General features: G+C 38.5%; 1 protein-coding gene across 4 annotated transcripts in view; it reads left to right on the top strand.

Annotated features, from left to right (window-relative positions):
- The window catches only part of TINAG (tubulointerstitial nephritis antigen), a 108325-nt gene that overhangs the window by 71830 nt on the left and 13592 nt on the right, over positions 1 to 22903 (top strand). For 3 of the 4 annotated variants that reach the window (XR_011251390.1, XM_069564106.1, XM_069564104.1), the window contains one exon: positions 15917 to 15962. The exons of the other annotated variant lie outside the window; for it this stretch is intronic. Coding sequence is in view for 2 of the 3 variants with exons in the window: in XM_069564106.1 (XP_069420207.1) it covers positions 15917 to 15962 (46 nt within the window). In the remaining variant the exon portion in view is untranslated. The remainder of the gene's footprint in view (positions 1 to 15916; positions 15963 to 22903) is intronic. 4 annotated transcript variants of the gene reach the window in all.

Here is a 22903-nt window from a genome sequence, read left to right as displayed (position 1 = left end):
GCATCAGGCTGACAGCACAGTCTGTGTCCCCTGCGTTTCTCTTGTTGGACACTGCTCTTTCATTGATTTGTCGTCTGAAACACTGACCAGGACTGCTAACTCTGTAACTGCTGTTATCAACAACAGCAAAAATTATTGCTTTTATAAAACAAAGCGATAGAAGAGAGTACAGCTTTATTTTCATTTAGGGAAAGGCAAGGTTGGTTTAAAAAGCATTAACATGTGCACACACACACACACACATATATATGTTTGTGTATGTAATTTAGAAAGACGGTAATGACGATGCGATATGCAAGGCAGCCAAAGAGACACAGATGAAAAGAACGGACTTTTGGACTATGTGGGAGAAGGCGAGGGTGGGATATATGAAGGAATAGCATTGAAACATGTATATTACCATATGCAAAATAGATGACCAGAGCAAGTTCCATGCGTGAGGCAGGACACCCAAAGCTGGTGCGCTAGGACAACCCAGAGGGATGGGATGCGGAGGGAGGTGACGGGGGCTTCAGGATGGTGGGAAACACCATGGCTGATTCATGTCAATGCACACCAAAACCACCACAGTATTGTAAAGTAATTAGCCTCTGATTAAAATAAATAATTTTCAAAAGAACTCATACGAAATAATGCCATTTGCAGCAATGTGGATGGACACGGAGAATATCATACTAAGTGAAGAAAGAAAAAAAATCATATGATATCTATTATACTTGGGACCTAAAAAAAATACAGAAAGAACTCATTTACAAAATGGAAACAGACTAACAGATTTCAAAATTAAACAGTTCAGTTCAGTTCAGTTCAGTCGCACAGTCATGTCCAACTTTTTGAGACCCCATGAGTCGCACCACACCAGGCCTCGCTGTCCATCACAAATTTCCAGAGATCACTCAAACTCATGTCCATCGAGTCGGTGATGCCATCCAGGCATCTCATCCTCTATTGTCCCCTTCTCCTCCTGCCCCCAATCCCTCCCAGCATCAGTCTTTTCTAATGAGTCAACTCTTCCCATGAGGTGGCCAAAGTATTGGAGTTTCAGCTTTAGCATCGTTCCTTCCAAAGAACACCCAGGACTGATCTCCTTGAGGATGGACTGGTTGGATCTCCTTGCAGTCCAAGGGACTCTCAAGAGTCTTCTCCAACACCACAGTTCAAAAGCATCAATTTGTCAGTGCTCAGCTTTCTTCACAGTCCAACTCTCATCCATACATGACCACTGGAAAAACCATTAACCTTAACTAGAGGGACCTTTGTTGGGAAAGTAATGTCTCTGCTTTTCAATATACTATCTAGGTTGGTCATAACTTTCCTTCCAAGGAGTGTCTTTTAATTTCATGGCTGCAATTACCATCTGCAGTGATTTTAGAGACCAGAAAAATAAAGTCTGACACTGTTTCCACTGTTTCCCCATCTATTTCCCTTGAAGTGATGGGACTAGATGCCATCATCTTCGTTTTCTGAATGTTGAGCTTTAAGCCAACATTTTCACTCTCTTCTTTCACTTTCATCAAGAGGCTTTTGAGTTCCTCTTTACTTTCTGCCATAAAGGTGGTGTCATCTGCATATCTGAGGTTATTGATATTTCTCCCAGCAATCTTGTTTCCAGCTTGTGCTTCTTCCAGCCCAGCATTTCTCATGATGTACTCTGCATAAAAGTTAAATAACGAACTCCTTATCCTGTTTGGAACCAGTCTGTTGTTCCATGTCCAGTTCTAACTGTTGCTTCCTGACCTGCATACAGATTTCTGAGGAGGCAGGTCAGGTGGTCTGGTATTCCCATCTCTTGAAGCACTTTTACAGCATCATCTTTCAGGATTTGAAATAGCTCAACTGGAATGTCATCACCTCCACTAGCTTTGTTTGTAGTGATGCTTTCTAAGGCCCACTTGACTTCACATTCTAGGATGTCTGGCTCTGGGTGAGTGATCACACCATTGTGATTGTCTGGGTCATGAAGATCTTTTCTGTACAATTTTCTGTGTATTCTTGCCACCTCTTCTTAATATCTTCTGCTTCTATTAGGTCCATACCATTTCTGTCCTTTATCGAGCCCATCTTTGCATGAAATGTTCCCTTGGTATCTCTAATTTTCTTGAAGAGATCTCTAGTCTTTCCCATTCTTTTGTTTTCTTTCTTTGTGTTGATTGCTGAGGAAGGCTTTCTTATCTCTCCTTGCTATTCTCTGGAACTCTGCATTCACATGCTTATATCTCTCCTTTTCTCCTTTGCTTTTCACTTCTCTTCTTTTTGCAGCTGTTTGTAAGGCATCCCCAGACAGCCATTTTGCTTTTTTGCATTTCTTTTCCATGGGGATGGTCTTGATCCCTGTCTCCCGTACAATGTCACGAACCTCCATATATAGTTCATCAGGCACTCTATCTATCAGATCTAGGCCCTTAAATCTATTTCTCACTTCCACTGTATAAACATAAGGGATTTGATTTAGGTCCTACCTGAATGGTCTAGTGGTTTTCCCTACTTTCTTTAATTTAAGTCTGAATTTGGCAATCAGGAGCTCATGATCTGAGCCACAGTCAGCTCCCAGTCTTGTTTTGCTGACTATGTAGACCTTCTCCATTTTTGACTGGAAAGAGTATAATCAGTCTGATTTCACTGTTGACCATCTGGTGATGTCCATGTGTAGAGTCTACTCTTGTGCTGTTGGAAGAGGGTTTTTGCTATGACCAGTGCGTTCTCTTGGCTAAACTCTATTAGCCTTTGCCCTGTTTTATTCCATATTCCAAGGCCAAATTTGCCTGTTACCCCAGGTGTTTCTTGACTTCCTAATTTTGCATTCCAATCTCCTATATTGAAAAGGACATCTTTTTTGGGTGTTAGTTCTAAGAGGTCTTGTAGGTCTTCATAGAACCATTCCACTTCAGCTTCTTCAGCATTACTGATTGGGGCATAAGCTTGGATTACTGTGATATTGAATGGATTGCCTTGGAATTGAACAGAGATCATTCTGTCGTTTTTGAGATTGCATTGAAATACTGCATTTCAGACTCTTTTGTTGACCATTATGGTGACTCCATTTTGTTTAAGGGATTCCAGCCCACAGTAGTAGATATAATGGTCATCTAAGTTAAATTCTAAAGTTCCAAAGAATAGCAAGAAGAGATACAGCCTTCCTCAGCGATCAATGCAAAGAAACAGGAAAACAACAGAATGGGAAAACTAGAGATCTCTTTAAGAAAATTTGAAATACCAAGGGAACATTTCGTGCAAAGATGGGCTCAATAAAGGATAGAAATGGTATGGACATAACAGAAACAGAAGATATTAAGAAGAGGTGGCAAGAATACACAGAAGAACTGTACAGAAAAGATCTTCAAAACCAACATAATCATGATGGTGTGATCACTCACCAAGAGCCAGACATCCTAGAATGTGAAGTCAAGTGGGCCTTAGAAAGCATCACTACAAACAAAGCTAGTGGAGGTGATGGCATTCCAGTTGACCTGTTTCAAATCCTGAAAGATGATGCTGTGAAAGTGCTACACTTAATATGCCAGCAAATTGGGAAAACTCAGCAGTGGTCACAGGACTGGAAAAGGTCAGTTTTCATTTCAATCCCAAAGAAAGGCAATGCCAAAGAATGCTCAAACTACTGCACAATTGCACTCATCTCACACGCTAGCAAAGTAATGCTCAAAATTCCCCAAGCCAGTCTTCAGCAATACGTGAACCGTGAACTTCCAGATGTTCAAGCTGGTTTTAGAAAAGGCAGAGGAACCAGATATCAAATTGCCAACATCTGCTGGATCATCGAAAAAGCAAGGGAGTTCCAGAAAAACATCTATTTCTGCTTTATTGACAATGCCAAACCTTTGACTGAGTGGATCACAATAAACTGTGGAAAATTCTGAAAGAGATGGGAATACCAGACCACCTAACCTGCCTCTTGAGAAATCTGTATGCAGGTCAGGAAGCAACAGTTAGAACTGGACATGAAACAACAGACTGGTTCCAAATAGGAAAAGGAGTACATCAAGGCTGTATATTGTCACCCTGCTTATTTAACTTCTATGCAGAGTACATCATGAGAAATGCTGGGCTGGAAGAAGCACAAGCTGGAATCAAGATTGCCAGGAGAAATATCAATAACCTCAGATATGCAGATGACACCACCCTTATGGCAGAAAGTGAAGAGGAACTCAAAAACCTCTTGATGAAAAGTGAAAGAAGAGAGTGAAAACGTTGGCTTAAAGCTCAACATTCAGAAAACGAAGATGATGGCATCTAGTCCCATCACTTCAAGGGAAATAGATGGGGAAACAGTGGAAACAGTGTCAGACTTTATTTTGGGGGGCTGCAAAATCACTGCAGATTGTGACTGCAGCCATGAAATTAAAAGATGCTTACTCCTTGGAAGGAACGTTATGACCAACCTAGATAGTATATTGAAAAGCAGAGACATTACCAAGAAAGGTCCATCTAGTCAAGGCTAATGGTTTTTCCAATGGTCATGTATGGATGTGAGAGTTGGACTCTGCAGAAAGCTGAGCGCTGATGAATTGATGCTTTTGAAATGTGGTGTTGGAGAAGACTCTTGAGAGTCCCTCGGACTGCAAGGAGATCCATCTAGTCCATCCTTAAAGGAGATCAGTCCTGGGATTTCTTTGGAGGGAATGATGCTGAAGCTGAAACTCCAGTACTTTGGCCAGCTGATGTGAAGAGTTGACTCATTGGAAAAGACTCTGATGCTGGGAGGGATTGGGGGCAGGAGGAGAAGGGGATGACAGAGGATGAGATGGCTGGATGGCATCACGGACTCGATGGACGTGAGTGTTAGTGAACTCTGGGAGTTGGTGATGGACAGGGAGGCCTGGCGTGCTGCGATTCATGGGGTCACAAAGAGTCGGACACGACTGAGCGACTGAACTGAACCGAGCTGAACTGTGTCTGCTTCCTGATAGGGTACTCATTGTACATGTTCTTTAATATCTATAAAAACTTGTATTTTCCTGAACTTTTTAATTTATTACCTTGAATCTGTTTTAAGAATTGTTTTTCAAAAGTATAATATGAAGCTGATTCTAATTAGGGCATTAGTAAGTACTGATCAGGGACATGATGTACTTTTACCCTTATCATTTCAATTTATTATTCTTTTTAGACAATGATCCAATTATTCCTAGAAGACAAGCAACTGAATAAAAATGAGAAGGGAAAAAGAAATGTGACTAAAGGAGGGAAAATTTTATTTCTTTGATAAATATGATAACAATCTTATGATGTTAGATAGTATGATTCTGTTTGCACCAAGAAAGTCAGATAGGTAGTTGGGAGTTTGGTTTTACATTTATGCTGGTTTCACATACATTTTAATTCTATAGGATTGTGTGAAACATGTAGTTTGAAATAATAATTTTCTATTTGGTAAATATCGAGGAAAGACATGGTACATGAACAAATGTTTCGATTGTGGAAGGTGATTATAGACAATTCCCTAGATTTATGGAGAACTTGGATTACAACAAGGCTGAGAGTGGCTTTCAGGTACTGGGAAAGCACACTGTATCTTCCTGCTGAGATGAGTTTTAATGCTTGTGGATGCTTCAGTTTTGGGAGGCCTGTGTGATGGAGCTTTATTATGAGCCCCTGGCACAGTGCTACCTTTCAAATTTAGCTTTTTCCTCTTTGTAGCTTAGTATATTATTATTATTATGATTCTGTTTTATTTCTGTTTTCTAACCTAATACCTTCTGTGGTAGGTATGTCATTACATTCTTAGTGCGTCCAACTCTTTGCGACCCTGTAGACTATAGCTTGCCAGGCTTCTCTGTCCATGGAATTTTCCAAGCAAGAATACTGGAATGTGCTGCCATTTCCTTCTCCAGGGATCTTCCTGACCCAGGGATTTAACCTGCATCTCTTATGCCCGCTGCATTGGCAGGTGGGCTCTTTATCACTAGGGTAGATATCGTCCTCAAAATTTCAAATATGGTAGAGTTCACATGAAGGCTAGGTAAAGTGTATGTTTATGAACTTTCAAGACTGTCCCTTGAAAGACAGAGTACTTTCAAAATAATCACTATACATTTTTAGAAAGTATGTATTAGGTTGGCCAAAGGATTTATTCAGGTTTTCCATAAGACGCTGTGGAAAAACTCAAATAAACTTTGTGGCCAAACCAATAATAGAAGTTTACTGTGTTGTAATCTAGGCTCAGGATTTTATCTTCTGTTCCAGGAGTATAACAATTCTGATGGATGAATGAACTGGGAAGTTTTGTTAAAAGCATGTGTTGCTATAGTGATTTACATGTTTCTGAACAAAAACATGTAGGATATGATTGACTCCTTCAATAAGAGAAGGTCAGGCCGAGTCTATGTTTCACTAACAAAGGGAAAGGTGGCAGAAAAAATAAATTTCATAGATGATGAATGATTACTACCTGTGAAACTAAACAAAAACTTTATTTTGATCCTCAAAATAAGTGTGTCAAATATTATTTTCATCCCAGTGATTCTAATAATTAGGTTAATTATGTTTCTGTGTATACATAAGTTGGCTGGATGTGAGTGAATGCAACCCTAATGGAATGCTGTTATCACAACCAAGCTGTCCCTCCTGACTCCATCCCCATACTTTTCGTTTTAGCCCACCTTGTTCACCATCACCAGCATTATCCTTCTAGGGCTGCCTACAGCCCTTCCCATTCCAAACCTTTCATGACACCTCCATGCAGTCACAAAACGTAACCCCTGATATTATCTCCTTCTCTTCTCTCAGCTGTGACCCCTTTCCCTTGGTATCTTCTACAAATTGCTCAAGTCCCATCATTCACTGCCTGTTCACCTCTGGTTCTACATTTTGTTGCTTGTGTTCCTTAGACACTAGGGCAATTTGGCCACTTACTACAGAATTTTGAATTGTTACTTAACTTCTTTTGGCCTCAGTTGCATTAACTGTGAAGGAAATAAACTTAATTACAGTCAGATTAAATTTTTTGATCTTGACTATTCAACTCTGCCATTTGCTGACATAAATAATATGTAGATGAATGAGCTTGACTGTTCCATAACTGAGTCACTTTGCTGTACACCTGAAACTAACACAACATTGTAAATCAACTCTCTCTCAATAAAAAATAAAATAACAAACAACCAAACAGGCTATGGACCAGATTTAGCCTGTTAGTCATGAATTCAAACCCAAAGTCTTCTTTCAGTGCTAAGATTTTATAAGAAAATAGAAAGCCATTTCTATTCCCAACATTAAAGGGCTGAAGTTTTCCCTCACGGTGTAGCTTCATTAGATATTACCCTAGTTCATTGTTATTGATGATGATGGATAGTTTTGGTCCTACAGTCTCTCCCAGCACATTTCTCATGGTGCAGACATCTCAGCACATATTATGTTAACGTAGTAAATGCAGAGGAATACTTCTCCCAGTTTCACAGCAGGTCATTCTGACCAGGGCATGAACTGAGTACAACCTTGTCATCAAGGTTATACTTTCATTATGGAGGAAACACCATAATCCTTTCTGTAGGTCAAATTAAATGTGATAGTACACTCAGCAATCCTTTTGCTTCCTGAAGTATTACAATAGGGCAGTGTAAGCAATATTCCTGCAGCTCAATAAACAGTGTTGTTTGGATGACATTAATATAAGGAGCACACAAAACATACAATCTTCTCTGACACTTTCATACAAAAACTGATCTTTCAGAAGCCTCCATATGCTATTTCAGCCAATGATAAAGTTTATAGCTCACTGGCAGAATGCATCAATAAAAGTAGTCAATCTTAGATTCACTGAACCCTGGCTTGATGTACATTTTGTGTCAGTAGAAAAATGAAGAAGGATGGGGGAGACCATCATTTTATTTTGCTTTCCCATGCGAACTATTCTCATTCATCTCTGATCTAGCATTAATTAGCACTTTGCGATGGCTCTCTGTCCTATTCAAGATGGCCATGCTCCCCAAGCCTGAGTAATTTTTTGAATGAAGTTACTAAGTGTCACCACTAGAACACTCATAAAACAATAAATCCCTGTGTATCTTTGCCTCATGATTACTGCAGTTATCTTTCAAATCTTTGTGTTAAAGAGCCCTAATTATCTGGCTGTAGTCTCACCTTTAAAAGTGTAGTCCTATATCAGAGTAGTCTTATCATTGTTATGACTTGAAACTCATTTGGTGGTTTCTTTTTACTTGTATCCTATCTGGCTTTCATTTCCTTAATAAGAAGGGTTGGAGTTTCATATCAGGCTCTCTTAATGTATCTGTTCCCTGTTTTCCTCCAAAATTTCCGGATTTAGTTGTCTGTACTGCATCAAATTTCTTTACATGTCCACTGTTTAGAAACTTTGCTTTTTATCTGTCTGGATCTGTATTCACTAATATGGAACTGGTCTGCCCAGAAAGCATGCGTTTGAGTTCCTCTTTTCAGTCTATTGGATAAATGCTGGGACCCCAGAAGTGAAAATTATCTGAAGCATTGCAACATTTTGATCTAGATATTTGGATCACAGTGTAATATACTTACCATCAATATAATATTTTTTTTCTTCTTGTCACTCCAAATTCTTAGCTGGATTTAAAGAACTTGATTCTTAAGCAAATATGGTCTTGACTTTGTAGGTTACAAAATAATTGTTCTCATCACAGAATTCCTTCCTTTGTGTGTGTGTGTGTGTGCTCATTCACTTGTATCCACCTCTTTGTGACCCCATGGATTGTAGCCCACCAGCCTCCACCAGGCTCCTCTGTCCATGGGATTTTCCCCAGCACACATCCTGGAGGGGGATGCAATTTCCTCCTCTCGGTTCTCACTCTGCAGAAAGTCACGTTCACCATTATTTTAAATCATCAGCTTTCCTTCTTTATTTCAGCGTTGTACTTGTCAGAACCCCTGAACAACCATGAATTTAAAAGTTAATAAGCAGAGCCACTATCATAGAGAGAACTCCCAAGAAGAACAAGCAGTTCTGTTATTACAGTCTTGGTGTTGATCAGTCAACCCAGCTGCAGGAATACATCTTTGTATCATGTGACATGTACACCAAGATTTGCCATATTTGATGTACCCTCCTGCTCATTCAACCTTGAAACCCTGTACGTAGCCTCAAGTCTTTCTCCCTTTCAGTTGGTATATATTAGCCAGTAAATTCCACCCCTTTTATCTCCAAAATAGCTCTCAAACCTATGCCTTCCTGTTCATTCCCAGTATTTGCTCAAAAAAGTGTCTATTGAGGGTTACCTCTGTGATAGTCACTTTTTCAGGAGTTAGAGACACAGCCGTTGAAAAAACCAGCATTTGCCTGAGAGGGCTTCCCTTCTTACTGGGTATTTCATTATGTCTTGCTTTAATGACAACATTCATCCTAAGCTGTCGGTCTTCTCCCTCTGCAATCTATTCCTATGCTAACACCAAAGTTGTCCCTGGATCATGTAACATCCCAAATTTGGGTGACTCTTTATCAGCAGCTTTGTAACTGCCAAGCGTTGTAGCCTAGAGTGCTCTTTATGGGCTGAGCCACTCCCACCGCTGTTCTCCAGTCCCCGGACTAAGTGCTGCTGTAAGAATAGGCTGCAGTAGAGTTTTCACCGCTCTCTTGTGACTTTGCATTACGTGCTTGCAATTCCACACTCCATTTCCACCTGAAGAATTTCTGTTCCACTCTGTGAAGGGAGTTGTCTTTGCTCTCACTGTTAATTTCTTCTTCTGTAAACTATAGAAAAGTTGTGAAACACTCTTTCAAAAAGGTAGCAATTATAGACTTCAATTTATTCTTATACTTTTTTGATACAATATCATATTAGTTTTGGATATACAGCATAGAGAAGTTACAGTCTATCACCATACAAAGTTATGACAATATTATTGACTATATTCCCTAAGTTGTATATTACATGTCCATGACATTTATTTTTTACTATTTTTTAATTTTTATTTTTGAACCAATTAAATATAATTAAGATTTATAAAACTTCACACAACAGTAGGATACAAGTTCTATTCAAGTTCCCATAGATTGTAAACTAGAAGACACTGGAACATATCCAGGGACATGAACAAGATACAAAAATTCATTTGTTTTTCATTTCCAACATCACTCCCATTAGATAATCAGCATCTTGAAGGGAGAAGATATATTTTCTTTGCCCTAAAGAGTAGTTTGCTGAATAAAGGCAGAAATAAATCGATGAAGTACACAAGAGATTCTGTGCTTTCATACTAAAAAAATACTTATAGGAATATCAATGTTACTTTAAGAAAATTACATATTCAGTTTTCTCTTATTTACCATGTCGAATATGACCAACATTGGATAAATGGGTCTCAATGGCAAAATCAAGTGAAACCAAAGGAGAGGAAAGAAAATATTTAAAATCTTCTATTGATACAAAGTACTTATTTAGTTCTAATTATTTTATTATCTAGACAGAACTTAAAACAGCATTTTAGGAAGTCTAGTATCATTTAGCACAGTTGTCTGAAAAGAATAACATCCTTTTCAAAGGGAATAACCTTAGCAATACAAAATCTTACATCATTCTTTAATGTTTACTTTGCAGAACTTATGGTCTCTCTAAAAAAGACTTAATATTATGCAAAGCATAATGTTTCCAGAACTACCTGAAAGTAAGCATATAAGATAAATCCAGAAGGCAGAGTTTAAGTTATGCATATACATAATTCCACTCTTCTTTGAAGGTTCTTTCCCCATATAGGTCATTACAAAATATTGCATAGAGTTTCCTGTGCTATATAATAGGTCCTTATTAGTTCTGTATTATTTATAGCAGTGGGTTTCCCAGGTGGCGCTAGTGGCAAAGAACTTGCCTGCCAATGCAGGAGACATAAGACACATGGGTTTGATCCCCTGGAGAAGAGCATGGGAACCCACTCCATTTTTCTTTCTGAGAGAATCCCATGGACAGATGGAGCCTGGCAGGCTACAGTCCATAGGGTCACAATCAGACACGACTGAAGACTTAGCACGTATGCACACATATATAGTAGTATGTGTATGTCAATCCCAATCTCCCAATTCATCCCTCCCTAAGAAACAATCTTAGGGACTTCCCTGGTGGTTCAGTGGTTAATTAAGGTGGTCCCCTTCCACTGCAGGGGGCATGGGCTTGATGCTTAATTGAGGTACTGGGATCCCACATGCCATGTGGGGTAGCCCCCCAAATTGGAATAATTTATATAAAACATCTTTATTTTAAAAAGGAAAGAATCTCAGCAAAGGACAGTTAAGGTACTGGTCCATTTAAACAAATATTTGTGAATACTTCTCAAAATGAAGAGGTACAAGGGAAGCAAAGAAGAGTGTAAACAGGTTTTGAGCAAATATTAATGTAAAGAAAATCCTCATGTCCTCAAAGACATTTGTTGTCTGATGAGTAGATATTTGTAAAAATATATACACATTTCTAAAATTTTCAACCTGTTTGTACAATGGCAAGCAAAATCCAGTACCAAAATTCAGGAAAGTATAAATGTGTGTGTGTGTGTGTGTGTGTGTGTGTGTGTATGTATAGATTCACTATATACTATTCATATATATATATATATATATATATGCATTCACTATGATATTAATAATCTAGGGTCTGATTCTTCCCAGTCATGCAGATCCTGGGATATTTAGAAAATAACCCACATGACTACCTTTCTATAACACTTCTTTGCAACTTTATGGGATATTTGATTACCATCTTAGGAATTGTCCACAGAGGAGAAAGGAAAGAAAAGATAGCTGAAGATTGTAGTGCAAACATTAGAGTCTCTGATGGATGAAACTTGCTTGTCATTTGACACAGAAGCTGTAACACAGGGAAACTGAACAATAGCTTCTGTGCGGAGGTGTGATATGTTCTTTCTGACTGAATTTTGCATAAAGGTCAACATCCTTTGTTTATAATTTTTTTTTTTCACAAGCATCCAAACCCCTGAAACTATCAGCTTTATCCTACTTATTTTCCTTTTCCTCTCTCACTTTTATTGAAGGATAATGAACTTTTCTGTCTATCTTGAGAATGTTGATAATGGTTTGAACACTGACTTTCTCCCTGGGTTAAAAATGATTGGTGCTCAAAATAATGCATCTTAAAATGGTAATAAATAGCAATACTACTTGAAAAGAAATTTAAGGCAACTGCAAAGAGTTGACAGCCTTATAAGATAAGAATGCTTGCTATTATATCATTAAAATATTATTTAGATAGTCATAACAAAATATTAGGAACATAAGAAAAATATGACAGTTGACCAAAAGTAAAAGTGATAGTTTTTACTTCTTAGGTATCTACAGAATAGTTTATTTACTTTTTTTTCAGTGATATAGAATAAGAAAAATTATACAACTACACTTCTTCTTTGTGAGAAAATGCTGTTTCTTAGGGCTGTTAGAATTACGGTTGATCCTAGAACAACGCTGGCATTAAGCATGAGCCCCACATCCTTGGAATCCTGAATGTAACTTTGCAATCTGCTCTCAGCACCCCTACTTCAGCATCCACGGATTCAACCAACTTCAGACTCTGTGGTATTGTAGAATGTATTTAGTGAAAACAAACTCCATATACGTGGACCTATGCCATTCAAGCCCATATTATTCAAAGGTCCACTGTAGTTAGTGTTTGATTGTTGATAGTGGAATTATTGTGTAGTCATCATTTTGGTATATCTTAACCCCATATGCAGTTGTGGATCTTCATGCTCAATATTTCTGAGAGTGCTAGGAATATCTAAAATGGGCTTATAATACATGCAATATTTACTTCATGGTGTATTTTGCCATTATGTCTTTTCAATTCCTTCTGGTAACTGCTTTGTCTTCCCATGCACCATCCTCAATGCAGTGGAACCTAGGAAGTTAGAAATCTTTTACAAAGTGGGAAAGAAACGTATGCATTTCTATCATTACCCTCTATTTTTTAGTATTACTGAAAGTGTTTTATGGCATACACAGCTTTTAGTGAAATAGCTTTTTCAGATTTTAAGAAAAAGTCTGACCTGTTTCTGCCCCAACTCCAAACTTAGCTGAGTTCATTATGGAGCTCTATTTGGACGTATCTGAGTGACAGGGAATGGATTATACTATCAATGGCTCCTCCTCATTGTTGACAAATGTTTAACTACTGGATTGAGCTCGTTGTGTCTAGACACCTCTTTCTCTAATGGAAGTTCTTTCCTATGAGGCTCTTTAGTGCCTCAATCATGATGTACCTCAACTTTTCGCCACGTCTGATGGATCTCAGATTTGGGGGTCCTCTCCTGCCTATATTGTTTTGGAGTCAAGTGGCTCCTTAGATTCTTCTGATTTAGTTGTGTATTTTGTATTTGGTATAAATAGCTGAAGTAATTAGTGGACAGACCACCTGAAATAATGTTTCCTTGAGTGGTCCAGAATTTGACCTTCCTGAAATTGACATGATAGCCATTATGAGCAGAAAGTGAGCAACTCAATGTTTCAGATATGCTCTGCTGGTAGAAGCACACAATGACCCTTGAATATTTGGGGCTGAATCATTTGACAGGTAAATTTTTCAATGTCAGTAGCTTATTTAGAAAAGTTACAAGAATGTAGATGTAATTATAAAGTTGAAAAATGATTTTGAAAACTGAATCAGTTTGAAAAGTGTAAGTGTTAGTCACTAAATTGTGTCCAGCTCTTTTGCGACCCCATGGCCTGTAGCTTGCCAAGCTTCTCTGTCCATGGAATTCTCCAGGCAAGAATACTGGAGTGGGTTGCCATTTGCTTCTCCTGGAGATCTTCCTGACCCAGGGATTGAAGTCAGGTCTCCTGCATTGCAGGCAGATTCTTTACCATCTGAGCCACTAGGGAAGAAGGAGAGATAACCTCTTAGTCACAGGATCAAATGATCCAAATGCATTATTACCTATTCTCATGAATGCCCCCAAGATCCTTAAAATAAACCTGCCATCTTTAAATAATACTTCTATGGTACTGCATTATCATTCTATTCATACCCTATTAAAAACAGCTTACTGGGAAATGGACATATTGATAATATTTGAACAGCAAATTCGTATCTTTTCCAGAATGTTTTTTATACAATGGAAACCACTCATTTGAGGTATTAGGGGCTAATTGATGTGAGCAGGATTATTTTCCCATAATCCACCAAAGCACATGGAAGTGGTGATCAATATGCTTTCTCCACATAAAACTGATGCCATTCATGACACATTGCAGTTGAGAACTGAATGTTTATAAGAGAAGTAATATAACATATTGAGAAGAACATGAGATTTGGAGTCATGGTTCAACATACCTATTCTGGGATCTTGGACACATCTTGATATTTCATTAGTAAATAGAACATGTTAGTAACATTTATGTCACTGGGTTTAATCAAGAGAAAAAGAAGAGGTATTTTAAGTCTTGATTTTTTTTTTAATGAATTGTTTCCTGTTACATTGAGAATGTAATCATCCTCATCATTCAGTCTTTAAGTTGTATTCGACTCTTTGCAACCCCATGGACTGTAACAAGCCAGGCTCCTTTCTCCTTTACTATCTTCCACAGTCTGCTCAAATTCATGTACATTGAGTAAGTGAGGAAGCTTCCTTCATAGCTCAGCTGGTAAAGAATCCGCTTGCAATGCAGGAGACCTGGGTTCAATCCTTGGGTTGGGAAGATCCCCTGGAGAAGAGAAAGGCTACCCACTCCAGTATTCTGGCCTGGAGAATTCCACATACTGTAAAGTCCATGGGGTCACAAAAAGTCAGACATGACCGAGCAACTTTCACTTTCCACTGAGTCAGTGATGCTATCTAACCATCTCATACTCTGCCACCCCTTTCTTCTTTCTCCTTCAATCCTTCCTAGCATCAGGGTCTTTTCCAATTTGTCAGCTCTTCACATCAGGTAGCCAAAGTATTGGAGCTTCAGCATCAATCCTTCCAATGAATATTCAGGACTGAATTCCTTTAGGATTGACTTGTTTGATCTCCTTGATGTCCAAGGGACACTTAAGAGTCTTCTCCATCTTCTCCACAATTCAAAAGCATCAGTTCTTCAGTGCTCAGCCTTCTTTACAGTCCAACTCTCACATCTGTACATGACTACTGGAAAAATTGTAGCTTTGACTATATGGACCTTTGTCAGCAAAGTGATGTCTTTGCTTTTTAATACACTGTCTAGGTTTGCCATAGCTTTCCTTCCAAGGAGCAAACATCTTTTAATTTCATGGCCATAGTCACCATCCACAGTGATTTTGGAGCCCAAGAAAATAAAATCTGTCACTGCTTCCACTTTTGCCCCTTCTATTCGCCATGAAGCGATCGGACTGGTTGCCATGATCTTAGTTTTTTTAATGTTGGCTTTTAAGACAGCTTTTTTACTTTCCTCCTTCATCCTCGTCAATAGGCTCTTAAGTTCCTCTTCATATTCTGCAACTTTCTCCTCTTCATTTACTGAGAATATAGGGTTTGATTTCCATATGTGCATGTATATAGAGAAATCCCATATTAGTCATTTTATGGAATAATATATGCATATGAATATATTTGCAAAAACACACTTTTATAGCAATTATCTTTATTCACATCATGGTTTTATCAGTATTCTTGGAGAGTTTTAGTAGTTTTGGAAGATGAGACGTAAAGAGGGGAGATATATTTAAATACTTTAAATCCTTGCATCCCAGCTGCCCTAAGGCTTATTTCCTTTGATCAATGAGTTTGATTTCAAGCTATTTGGACTAGATAAGTGTACTCTTAAAAAGTCAATGATGCTTTGGTAAAAAAGAAAGGGTACATTCACCTTTCTGTAGGCAATGATGATAGTGCCATAATGAAACATGGTGGGACAAAGGGAAATAGAAAAGATATAATTCCCACAGTAATTTGTGCTTTATCAAGATGCAACTCAAGCATTTTTAACCATGCCAATAATTTTTATTATTATTTCTAGATGGGGCACACTAAGAGGAGCACATGGGCAGAAAGAAAAATTTTGGGTATGTAACACTTTGCAATTGAATTCCTGCTGTGAAGTGAGTATTTTAGAATCATCTGTGCCTCTACTCCCTGTTTTGTATTATTCAGTCATATCCTAAATCACTATACTATTGATTGTAATGTTGGTATTTTCTCCAGGACAAAATCCATTATAATCATTTATGTTATAGTAATAGTTTTCAACTTTTCATATTTCAAATTGTAACAGTGAATCAGTATTTTTTTCAAAATGAAATCAACAGAAAAACTTGTCTGTTATCATTTATATAAACTTAAAAAATTGATCAGTATTCTCTCACATATGTCAATCAACTTTGTATTCTTAGATTATTTTTGTTATGGATGATGCTTTGTAATGTTAGTATTGAATATACATATAGAGTTTTATTTTTATTTCCACCAATTTATAACACATATGTTTCTATACTGAGAAAAAATAGTCATTAGCCTAAAATTATAGAAAGTTATATGTAAGAAACAGTTTGAAGAAGATTGGAATTATTACCTGATTGACTACAATAAACTTTGATGAACTATCCTAGGTCCTTATAGCATATACCCTTTGTGTGTATGTGTGCCAAGTTGCTTCAGTCATGTCAGACTCTTTGTGACCCTATGGACTGTAGCCCACCAGGCTCCTTGGACCATGGGATTCTCCAGGCAAGAATACTGGAGTGGGTTCCTCTGCCCTCCTCCAAAGGATCTTTCTGACCTAGGGATGGAATCCGTGTCTCCTGCAGTTACTGCATTGTGTGTGGATTCTTTACTGCTGAGCCACTAGGGAAACTCCATATACCCTTTATTCTGTCAGAAATAAAGTTTCAGTTTAGCTCAGTTCAGTTGCTCAGTCGTGTCCGACTCTCTGCGACCCCATAGATGGCAGCCCACTAGGCTCCCCTGTCCCTGGGATTCTCCAGGCAAGAACACAGGAGTGGGTTGCCATTTCCTTCTCCAATGCATGAAAGTGAAAAGGGAAAGTGAAATGGCTCACTTGTGTCCAACTCCCAGCGACCCCATGGTTGCAGCCTACCAGGCTCTTCTGTCCATGGGATTTTCCAGGCAAGAGTAGTGGAATATGTCTATTTATCGTAGAATTTTAATTTGAATGTATGCATTAGAAGGAATATTATAACTTACAATTACTAAATATTAGGGCTTGTGCTCACTCGAGTGACTCTTGTTAATTAGATTTTTCCAAAAGGCACTCACAAAAAATTAATTACCAAAGTGTGTGGTCACCACCTGTATTTGTCTTGTTGATATACAGAGGTGTTATGCCATTGAGTATGGGCTTTCCAGGTGGCTCAGTGGTAAAGAATCTGCCTGCAAAGCAGGACACATGGATTGGATCCTTGTGTTGGAAGATCCCCTTGTGGAGGGCATAGCAACCTACTCTAGTATTCTTGGCTGAAGAGTCCCATGGACAGAGGTGCCTGGTGGGTCACAAAGAGTCATACATGATTTAGCAACTTAGCAGGCACACACACGTGACCTTGAGTAGAATGATGCTTTTTTGTATTTAAACTTAGCTTTCTCAAATATCATATTCCTTATTAAAATACAACTTGAGGTAGTCAATAATTAACATTAGTGTTCAACAGTTAATATTTATAATATTTGAAAGATATATTATTTGAGCCTCCTGGAATATTTCAGAATGCTGGGGTATTATGAGTAGTTATGGGAAGGGGAAGACAGAGTGTCTAAATTGCTGCCAAGAGTGGGGATGGACAAGCCTGAAGAGAGCCCAAAACACGTACATGGTAGGCATAGCCGTTGAAATATTTGCAACCAGGCACACACACATGTGCACACACACACACACACACACACACACACACACAAATAAGTTTAACCAAACTTTTCTGTAGCTCTGACCATGCTCAGTTCTTGACTAAATTGAGGGGTTCCATTCTTCACCATATCACTCTTGAAAAAGAAAAGATTGACCTTCTTTAGGAAATAATCTGTGTCAATATCTATGCAGTTAGCCCTCCATATCTGCCAGTTCTGCATCCACAGATTCAACAAAACATATTTTAAAAATTCTACAGAGTTTCAAAAAGCAAAACTTGAATTTGCTGTACACTGACAACTATTTATATAGTATTTTTTAAAATACAAATTTATTTATTTTAATTGGAGGTTAATTACTTTACAATATTGTATTGCTTTTGCCATACATCAACATGTATCCACCACAGGTATACACGTGTTCCCCATCCTGAACCCCCCTCCCTCCTTCCTCCCCATACCATCCCTCTGGCTCATCTCAGTGCACCAGCCCCAAGCATCCAGGATCATGCATCGAAACTGGACTGGTGATTCATTTCACATATGATACTATACATGTTTCAATGCCATTCGCCCAAAGTATCCCACCCGCTCCCTCTCCCACAGAGCCCAAAAGACTGTTCTATACATCTGTGTCTCTTTTGCTATCTTGCATGCAGGGTTATCGTTACCATCTTTCTAAATTCCATATATATGCATTAGTATCCTGTATTGGTGTTTTTCTTTCTGGCTTACTTCACTCTGTATAATCGGCTCCAGTTTCATCCACCTCATTAGAACTGATTCAAGTGTATTCTTTTTAATGGCTGAGTAATACTCCATTGTGTATATGCACCACAGCTTTCTTATCCATTTGTCTGCTGATGGACATCTAGGTTGTTTCCATGTCCTGGCTATTATAAACAGTGCTGTGATGAACACTGGGGTACACGTGACTCTTTCAATTCTGGTTTCCTCAGTGTGTATGCCCAGCAGTGGGATTGCTGGGTCATGATGCAGTTCTATTTCCAGTTTTTTAAGGGATCTCCACACTGTTCTCCATCGTGGCTGTACTAGTTTGCATTCCCACCAACCGTGTAAGAGGGTTCCCTTTTCTGCACACCCTCTCCAGCATTTATTGCTTGTAGACTTTTGGATCACAGCCATTCTGATTGGCGTGAAATGGTACCTCACTGTGGTTTTGATTTGCATTTCTCTGATAATGAGTGATGTTGAGCATCTTTTCATGTGTTTGTCAGCCATCTGTATGTCTTCTTTGGAGAAATGTCTGTTTATATTGCATTTTCAACTTTTTACATAACATTTACCTTGCATTAGGTATTATAAGTAACCTAGAGATGGTTTAAAGTATATGAGAGTATGTGTGCAGGTTGTACACAAATATTATGCCATTTTTTATAAAGACTTGTCCAAAACCCCCACAATGTGAGAGTTGTGAGTTAAGTTTTATTTCGGGCCAAATAAGGACCAGGAGATAGCCTCTCAGATAGCTCTGAGAAACTGCCTGTAAGAGATGAGGGAGAGGTTGATATATATCTGGTTTGGGTGATGGGAGAGTACATGCAGTCAAATACACGTTTTTGCAGAAGGTTGCTGCTAGTTTTGTAGAGGTTACTGCTAGTCACGAGGAGCGGATGTCTCCATTAAAGATTTTAGTGCTTTTCTGGATATGAGAAAATGCAAGAATTTAAGCTCATAAAATCTCCTACAAATATTTAATTATCTAAAGACCTGTTCTGCCAGTTTTCCAGAACACAGGGTGCCTCATTCCTGATCTCATCCCTGAACTCTTTTCAGGTGTATTGAAGCTCAGAGACTGCAGTGGCTAGTGACTTCATCCTTTTAGAGGCAGATGTGCTAGGCGTAATTGCTCAGTCATGCCTGCCTCTTTGTGACCCCTTGGCCTGTAGTCCACCAGGCTCCTCAGTCCATGATATTCTCCAGGCAAGAATACTGGAGTGGGCTGCCATGCTGGAAAGTGTCAATTCTTAGTTGGCAGAGTTTAGCAACTATGGATTTTGGTGCAGAGGAGAGGGGTCCCATGGAACCAATCCCCTACAGACATCAAGGGACAACACTAATTATTATGTATAATATATAAGTATATATTTAAAGTATATAGCATACATTTAAACATTTTGAGACACGTGAAGCAGAAAACATGACAATAACCAAGGGAAAAGGCTATCAATAGAAGCAATAGATGTAATAATCATTGTAAAAAATATTTAAAAATATGAATGAAAAGATGGAGAATTTCATCGAATGGTTTCAGTATACAAAGAGAGAGAGAGAGAGAGAGAGAGAGAGAGAGAGAGAGAGAGAGAGAGAGAGAGAGAGAGAGAGATTTTGTAGGTATGAATGCAATGCCAGAAATTAAGAACTCAATGTATAGGTTAAATAGCATACAAACTTAGATATCTTAAATAAATGCAATAAAATATATCCAGGTTGCAGTACACAGAGGAAAATATAATGGAAAATCCAAAACACTAGGAAGAGATGGGTGGGACACATTCAGACTTTTGTTTGTTTTTATTGGAGTATAGTTGCTTTACAGTGTTGGGTTAGTTTCTGCTATACAATTAAGTAAATCAGCCGTGTGTATACATATATCCCCACCCTGTTAGACCTCCTTCTCACCTCCCCACCCCACCCCCTAGGTTATCACAGAGCACAGACCTGAGCCCTGTGCTGTACAGCAGCTCCCCACCATTTCACACGTGGTGGTGAACGTATGGAAATCCGTCTCCCAGTTTATCCCATCCCACTTCCTTGCCCCGCCTCGTGTCCACCTGTCTGCTCTCTGCATCTGCATCTCTGTTCTCACCCTGCAAATAGGTTCCTCTGCACCAGTTTCCTAGATTCCACATATATGTGTTAATATATGATATTTGCTTTTCTCTTCCTGACTTAATTCACTATATGTATAACTATATTCTCAGAAGGATAAGAGAGAGAGGATGAGGCAGTATCAAAATCTGAAGAACTGGTGGTTAAAAGTTTTCCAAAATGGAGAGACATCAACCTAAGCTCAATAAACTCTAAGTAAGCAAAACTAGAATTTTATTAATATATCCATTGACAACTTTCTTCAAAGAAGGCAAATAGGAAACAGTTTCATTCAAACTAAAGCTAAAATAACAGCATGAAAAATATAAAGCAAAAGTCATAAAAAAAGAGAGAAACAAATCTACAATTTGGTTGCCTATTCCAGCATGTCTCACTTATAATTTCATACAGAAAACAGCTAAAATATAAGTAAAGATATAGAAGATTTTTAAAAAAGCCATTAGCTAGCTTAAAATTCATACACCACTAGACACAAATATTAACGGACAGCTTCTTGTGCACATGGAATATTTCCCAAAGTTGACCATATGCTGGTTATAGGGCAAATTCAACAAACTAAAAGGATTTAAATTTTACAGAGTGTGCTATGAAAAACTTGTGTTAGTTAGCTAAGGCAGTACTGAATTTAGTAGGAAATGCATGTATTTAAAAATAAAAGGTTAAAATCAATACATATATTAGAACAGGAAAAGCTGAAAATAGCAATTTAATAATCTAGATAAAGAACTCAAACCTCAAAAACAAACAAAAAAAATAGAAGGAAGGGAATAAAAAGGAAAAGGGCAGAAATCAATGAAAAAAGTGGACATACAATAGAGAATATCAAGAGAGCAAAGATTTGATTCTTTGATAAGATTAAATTCCTAGGAAAACTTGTAAAGAAACCAAAAGAGAGAAAAAAGTTACCATAGAAATAAAAAAGGAAGGCTGTCTTCAGTTCGATAGATATTGCTGTTGTTGTTCAGTCATTAACCCATGTCTAACTCTTTGCAACCCTGCAGACTGCGGCATGGAGAAGGCAATGGCACCCCACTCCAGTACTCTTGCCTGGAAAATCCCATGGATGTAGGAGCCTGGAAGGCTGCAGTCCATGGGGTCGCTGAGGGTCGGACATGACTGAGCGACTTCACTTTGACTTTTCACTTTCATGCATTGGAGAAGGAAATGGCAACCCACTCCAGTGTTCTTGTCTGGAGAATCCCAGGGATGGGGGAGCCTGGTGGGCTGCCGTCTATGGGGTCACACAGAGTCGGACATGACTGAAGTGACTTAGCAGCAGCAGACTGCAGCATGCCAGGCCTCCCTGTTCCTCACTATCTCCCAGAGTTTTCTCAAGTTCATGTCCACTGGGTCAGTGATATTATCCAACCATCTCACCCTCTGTTGCCCTCTTCTTCTTTTCTCTTCAATCTTTCCCAGCATCAGGGTCTTTTCCAATGAGTCAGATCTTCACATCAGGTGGCCAAAGTACTGGGGCTTCAGCTTCAGCGTCAGTCCTTCCAATGAATATTCAGGATTAATTTCCTTTACGATTACTGGTTTGATCTCCTTGCAGTCTAAGGGACTTTCAAAGGTCTTCTCCAGCACCATAATTTGAAAGCATCAATTCTTTGGCACTCAGTGTTCTTTATGGTCTAATTCTTACAACTGTACATGACTACTGGAAAGACCATAGCTTTGACAATATGGACCTTTGTCGGTGATGCCTTTGCTTTTTAATGCACTGTCTAGGTTTGTCATAGGTTTCCTTCCAGGAAGCAAGCATCTTTTAATTTCATGGCTGCAGTCACCATCCGCAGTGATTTTGGAGCCCAAGAAGAGAGAATCTGTCACTGCTTCCACTTTTCCCCTTTCTGTTTGCCATTAAGTGATGGGACTAGACATGATCTTAATTTTTTGGATGTTGAATTTTAAGCCAGCTTTTTCACTCTCCTCTTTCATGATTATTGAGGCTCTAAGATGCTATGCAAACATCACGCCACTATATTTGAAAATATAGATGAAATGGATAAATTCATTGGAAAACAAAGCATCAAAAATCATACATGGTGAGAATAGAAAATCTATCTATAATATGGTTTGAAAAGCTGACTGTATTAAAAAGAAACTCTTACCAAAAGCACCAGTCTCTAATCACTTCACTGGTAAATTCTTCCAAACATTTAAAGAACAAATAAAATCAATTTTACATCAGTATACCTTAGGAAAATAGAGAAGAAACATTTCCTGACTCATTTTACAAATCAGCGTCAGTTCAGTTCAGTCGCTCAGTCGTTTGCCCATGAATTGCAGC

This window comes from Ovis canadensis, chromosome 20 (genome assembly GCF_042477335.2).
Source record: "Ovis canadensis isolate MfBH-ARS-UI-01 breed Bighorn chromosome 20, ARS-UI_OviCan_v2, whole genome shotgun sequence".
Taxonomy (NCBI): Eukaryota; Metazoa; Chordata; class Mammalia; order Artiodactyla; family Bovidae; genus Ovis; species Ovis canadensis.
Note: the sequence above shows the minus strand (reverse complement) of the source record. Positions and strands in the feature narration are given on the sequence as shown.